This window comes from Sinocyclocheilus anshuiensis, unplaced genomic scaffold (genome assembly GCF_001515605.1).
Source record: "Sinocyclocheilus anshuiensis isolate Anshui unplaced genomic scaffold, SAMN03320099.WGS_v1.1 scaffold437, whole genome shotgun sequence".
Taxonomy (NCBI): Eukaryota; Metazoa; Chordata; class Actinopteri; order Cypriniformes; family Cyprinidae; genus Sinocyclocheilus; species Sinocyclocheilus anshuiensis.
In genome coordinates, this window is record NW_015539902.1 from 1,760,410 (window position 1) to 1,766,873 (window position 6,464).

Below are 6,464 nucleotides of genomic sequence, written 5' to 3' on the forward strand. Positions count from 1 at the left end.
GAGGCGAAACCAGGTTTTTGCATAGTTTAGAATGACAAATCGTACCAGCGTACTTTGAGGTCAAAATGCGTACCCACTACGCAAAATGCGTACAGGTTGGCAGGTCTGTGAATGGCGTAGTAAAGCATCCCTGAGAATAACAACAACTGTGTGTTCTCCTTACATTTTGTAACACAGTGATTTAAGAATCTTTTCACACAAAGGGAATTTTAAAAAATGGGATTGTGAATTGGGGGAGGATAGCGAGTGATGGTGAGAGAGGGAGTGATTGTGTGTGTGTGTGTGTGTGTTAGAGGGATCTCTACCTTGCACTGTCAGCAGAGGTAGAACTGTCAACTGAAGGTGATAAAGTTTGAAGGTGTTTTTCTTGTATAGAGGAGCTGTGTTGCTGTCCAGTGGCTGTTAATTTGTTCCCATGTGTTTTAGACATGCTGCTCGATCCCTGTGAAGTAGAACAGGTGGCCTGGTAACAGTCTGCTAACTCACTCAAGCAAATCCACTCAAATCTCTTTCCAGGCCCTCTGATCTCTTTTTCTGCATGCTGTCTTTCTCATTTTGTTTTCTCTTGCATGCTCTCTTTCTCTATCAGTTTAATTTGCTATAGCTTGGTACGCTTTCCAGATGCCCTGTCTTTTTGTTAGAGCCACCTTTTTTATATAAGCTCAACCTGTTGTGAATTAGCTTGTGTACAAAGTGATTATCAAGATAAGATGGAGCAACAAGTAATCATGTTAAGATAAAGAAAAGTAGATGAATGGAGAAAGGGGTCTTGTATGTTTATATTGATAAATAAGGTAGAGTTTGCTTGCTCTTTTTAACACACACTTAGACATGCTCATTATCGAGAGTGGTGCTCTAGTGCGATTACTGTATTTCCGAGCAATCACTTGGACTGGATCTTGTAGTCATTATACAGATGATAGTGTGTCTGGACTTGCCTTGCACTGATTCATAATTATTGTGTATATACTTAGCTGTAGTTTAGGGATAAATGTGTTCCTTTAGTTAAATTTGACCCTCCTTTGGTAACATATAAATGTCCTCATCTGAAAAGCAAACTTTTAATGAATAAAAATTTTTTTATAATGCTTTTCGAAAAATGCAAAAGCTGTTATTTTAGTGTTAAGTTTTGAACTATTAGTTTTTCCATGATGGTGTCATTTTAATAACTAGGTAAACATTCTTTAGACTTATAAATAATGAGTATATGGGTCTTTTGACAGAAAGATCCGGCTTACAAGAGCCATTCATTAGTTTTAAACTAGTTCCACTATATGTATTTTTGTGCATTTATGATGTCATAATATCCATCCAATTATTGTCATAACAAACATTTTCACTAGAAATTATATTATAATAATTGTTATTGTAGCGTCATCACTGGATTTCACTGCAATTCACATCCAGTGAAATATGATGCCAGGATAGTTGTTATGGCGCCATCACTGCACACACCAGTTAATCCAGTGGTTTCCAGTGAAATGCAGTGATGACGTGAAGTATGATATCAGATTAGCTCTTGTGACACCATCATTCTCTTCCACTGGATTTCACTGGAGCGTGCAATGGTGGTTTCACAAAAGCCATTCTCATATCATATTTCACTGGATATCATAGGTATTATATTATCAGAATGGCTGTTGTGACATCATCACTGCACACTCCATTGAATCCAGTGGTATCCATTGAAATGCAGTGATGAAGTGAAATATGATATCAGAATAACTGTTGAGACGTCATCATTATATTTCATTGGATACCACTGGTTTCACTGGAATGTGCGGTGATGGTGTCACAAAAGCCATTCCAATATCATATTTCAATGGATATCATAGGTATTATTTAAACATTATATCAGAATGGCTATTGTGCCATTATCACTGCACTCCAGTGAATCCAGTGGTATACATTGAAATGTAGTGATGATGTCACAACAGCCCTTCTGCTAATGTTTATATCATACCTATGATATTCAGTGAAATATAATATCAGAATCACTGGATTCACTGAAGTGTGCAGTGAAATCCAATGAGGTGTCACAATAGTCATTAAGATAGCATATTTCACTGAGTGTGAATTCCAATTGAAATCCAGTGATGATATCATAAATACATCACAATGTCATAATGGGTATCATGATGTCACAATGCGTATTCATAAAGGGCATTTTAATTCTTTCATAGAATGTAACGCTTTTATAGATTTAATTGAAATGTACAAATTCTATATGTGTACATGTTTTGAAGATTAATTGTGTGTACCCCCAGTAAAAAGAAATGAATGTGTTAGAAGAGTGTGTGTCAGTCCTGAGTTTAAATATAGCTCCACTTAGTCCCTCCCACCCTCTCTCTCTTTCTCGCTCAATCTTTCACTCTCTCTCTCTTGGCTTTGCTTGAATTCCAGCTTGACCTTCTCCTCAGTTAGGGCTTGCTTTTATCAAAAGTCTACTAGGAGCTACACAGGAAGGCTGTGTTTCCTTGAACTTGCGGTCTCCTACTCCCATAACTCCAAGAGCAAAGCCCTGCTATCCCAAGTTCGTGGCTGTTTGATAGGGCTGCCCAGCATGGTGCAGGTCCACAAAGACAGGGCGGGAAGACAGATTGGAAGTATGGAGCTCTGGTGGAGGTAGAGGGCTAGTTTTGTTTTGGATTACTGGAACTGACACAGCCGCATCATGGAGCTTTCTCCTGTACGGTGGAGTCGGGCCAGCATCATCAGCTTCATCAAGGGCCTTGGTAGGTGCCACATAAGTGAAAGGTCTGCGGGTGCGTGGGTATTGTTCATGTTCTCAGCGCTTGCTATAAGGAGGTTGCATTCTGTGGATTCCTGATAGTGTGTTCAAGGCTCATGAAACGAGCAAAATATTTCACAATTCCTTTCCAGCAGCTCCTCTCCTCATTCAGTTTGAAATGCTCGGGCTCGACAGCAAATTCGGAGGTGTCAACTGACGTCCGCTGTTTGTCCATAAATAACGTCGTTGACGTTAATATTATGTACAGATGACTGTCAAGCCAACCATATGTTGTAAATTCAAATTGATGATTAACAAATGTTCAATGTCTGTTTTGGTCTTGTTTGATAATAATCATCCAACAGCTTCTAAAAATTCTGGTTTCCTTCTAGGTGGTTTGTCTCATGTCATTTAGCACAAGTACTAATCATTCCATTGTTCTACCCTTGACCTGAGCAGTGGTCCGGTCATGAACTCCTATTAACATGGTGTGAAGTTTAAACTCTGAGGTCTGCCAGAGGAATTTTAGATGGCAAAATATCAGCCTGACATGCAGTGCATTTCTTCGTTGGAGCTTACTGAAAGAATTTCCAAACTATATCTGAACACCAGAATATTACAGAGACCGCAACCGCATGCAGTAGCAATGCTTTGACAAACATCCACTACACTACTCACATATTCTTAAAAAAACTGAAAAGATGTAGTTAACAATGAAGACCTAAGAAGTGTAATTGTGACTGTGTAGAGGAATTATCTGCTTTTGATGCTGCTTGAATGGGGGATTAAGCAGCAGTGCGTCACTGTTTTGACATGGATTGCTTTAGTTTAATATTAGCAAAAAATAGTTAATGAACAGTCTTTTAAGAGTTTTAATCTCTAACTGTTCATAAAAGCACTTATGCAATCATCATTTTGAGGTAATTGCCTCAATTTTAAACTACTGCACGTCTCTTTAAACTGCTCATATTGCTGTTAGGAATTTTTTTTTCCTATTCGTTTTGCAGCTTGTGACTTGTGAGGTTGCAGGGGTCTATTCTAAGAGGAGCACATGCTTGAAGCCCCTGCAGCCACATGACGTGGGCTCCCCCGGCCCCGGCCTGCCTGCTGACCCCCCTCCCTCATTTAGGAGCGATGACATGGTCATGCCAAAAATGAAAACAACAGCTGCTCCATCCCTGGCCCATGTGAGATGGTGCTCTCAAGGCATACTGTAGACTCAGGCCTCAACCCTAACATTGACTACGTTTACATGGACATCAGTAATCTAATTATTTACCTTATTCTAAATAAGCCAATATTATGATTATGGTGTTTACATGAGTTGCTTTTAGAATAATCCTTTCATGTTCCCGTTTTACATGTTATAGTACATAGTTCGATTAATGACACACGTCATTACGTCCCCGTGTTAAAATCGGATTATTGTTGTCCATGTAAACGTACTCATTGACAGCACCACTTTCAGTATTTCATATCTGTCAAAATATCAGTCATGTTTTTTAATTTGATAATCTGGCAAGTTGATTCCATCTCAAAGCATTTGATTGGCCAGGCAGTTTTGCTTCTGTGTGGGATCAGAAAATCACCCAAGTTGTATTCACTCGAGTCACTAGCACCACACAACATGTCGGCGCTTGTCAGTGCACTGATTAGCACAACAATTGAGCTACTAATAAGACCCATAATAAACTAATCCTGTTTTGTTTTTGTGCGTTCCCAGCATCCCCCATAGGAAAGCGCCCCCTCCCCCAACTGAACAGCGCTCCGGGCGAGAGGAAAGGTCCTGTTGCCACCATGCCGGTTACCGTGGACCCAGAGAGCAAACCGGGCGAGTATGTCCTCAAAAGCCTGTTTGCCAACTTCACCACCCTGTCTGAACGCAAAATACGCATCATCATGGCAGAACCACTGGTAAGAGACCCTTTTTTTTGTTTGATGTCAGACATTTTTCAGGCAAGACAAAGTCAAACATCTCTTGGGATCTAATTTTCCAAAGCATTTACATGCAGATCATCTGAGACACAAGACCTCAAATGCAAGTAAATAAAGTCTAGCCCATATTAAAGCAGTCACCACAAGTCAGAGTTTGGTTTGAGGCTTTCTAATGCCTCATTTTAGCTGATTCTCTGGAACGCTGAGTAGTCTAGAAAAACAGGAACTGTACAGTATGCTGTCTAAATCAAATAGACAAAGGGAGAGAGATATGTAACAGCCATGGCATACAAGTTATTAATGACTGTGCTTTGGCTTTCATTAGTAATTGCTTTAGTTGGCAGGCATCGAATGTTAATACTTCACAATATATCTTCAAACTGCTTGCTGCAGTGGCTCAGGTTGCCTGGTCTCTCTGTATCACTGTAATTCCATTATGCTGGAGTGCAGATTTAAGTGGACAGGAATGAGTTTCGTCTGCTTGGTATGTTCAAGCCAAAAAGCTCACATACCAAACAGGAAGCAGTCAAAGCTCTCAACACACCCATTTAAGTAATATCTCTGTGCATAGACATGCTGTGCCTGAACAGTGTGTGCTTTAAGTTAATGAATCAATTTCACATTTGTGACTTTGTCATCGCAGTTGAGGTGCTGAGTTTTGTCAAGTGCATTTTCAAGTCAACAGCCAGTAATGTACAGTTCACAATTTATAGATCACAGCAGTAACTTCACATCAGATTCAAAGTTCAACCATAATAGAATCATTACCTTTAGAAACAGATCACAGCCATGACCTAGACATCTATATTCAACCTGTTTGTAGAATCTCAGCTCTCCTTTGACCATGTCCACCCTTGTTAACCTGAAAGTGTGTGTGTGTGTGTGTGTGTGTGTGTGTCCACAAGAGTGACTATGTGTTATGGGGTTAATCACTTGATTTGACCTTCAGACCCAACCCCAGTTAAGTTGTTCACTTGGCTTCACGAGCTTCTTTCCCACGCCTGCACATTAAAGCTGTGGCATCTTTAGATTAAGTTCAGAGGATTACAGTTGTTTTAGTTCTAAGAATGAGTATAAGAGTCTTCGCTGACCTCTTTCAATCATTGATAATGCTCACGTGAGCTATAGGCACACCAAGACAAGCTTTTTTGCATTTGTTACATAGATTTTGGAGCGAAAACATGGAATAAAGTGGTCAACAATTCTGAGAGTACTACAGTTTTATTGGCAGCTGAAAGCTTAATTAAAATTTGCCTCTAAAGTTAACTCTTTCTCTGCCAGCATTTTTTTTTTTTAAAGTTGCCAGTCACTGGCATCATTTTTTATAATTTTCACAAAAATTTCTTGGCCCCCAGAATATTTTTCTGTATGAATATGTCAAATGAAAGTATAGAGCCTCTGCTTTTTTATGAACACTTGAATGTTAATATGTTTAATTAAAAAAGCAACATTTTGAACAAAAAGCTGAGAAGGAAGTTTTGATTTATATGCTGTTTAAAGTTTGATAATCGCATTATTTTTTATATGCATCTGCTTACATGTGCTGTCACTTGTTTTTGCTGATTCTTCACTTGTGTTTTGATCTGGAGATTCTGTACTTATTCAGAAGATTTTTAATAGCGCCCCCTATCGTATAACAGTGAGAACACGGAAAGCCAAATTATTCAGTCAATGGCGAGGGAGCGTTTTCTAATAAATTATGGAAAATTTTGTCAATGGCGGGGGGGGGGAATTAATAAACACTCAAGAACTTGGTGAATGAAGTCTGTAAAGGTTTGGGAGTGCAGATTCCATTGAT

At 39.2% G+C, this 6,464-nt stretch overlaps 1 protein-coding gene across 9 annotated transcripts in view; it reads left to right on the forward strand.

Annotated features, from left to right (window-relative positions):
* Nucleotides 1-6,464, forward strand: part of LOC107686153 (protein furry homolog) — a 70,036-nt gene that overhangs the window by 18,463 nt on the left and 45,109 nt on the right. For 8 of the 9 annotated variants that reach the window (XM_016483039.1, XM_016483032.1, XM_016483034.1 and 5 more), the window contains exon 2: nt 4,455-4,645. In XM_016483039.1, the coding sequence (XP_016338525.1) occupies nt 4,529-4,645 (117 nt within the window). In that variant the 5' untranslated portion in view covers nt 4,455-4,528. Of the gene's footprint in view, nt 1-2,662; nt 2,736-4,454; nt 4,646-6,464 lie in introns of those variants that run through there. The other variant, XM_016483037.1, reaches the window with a different exon arrangement.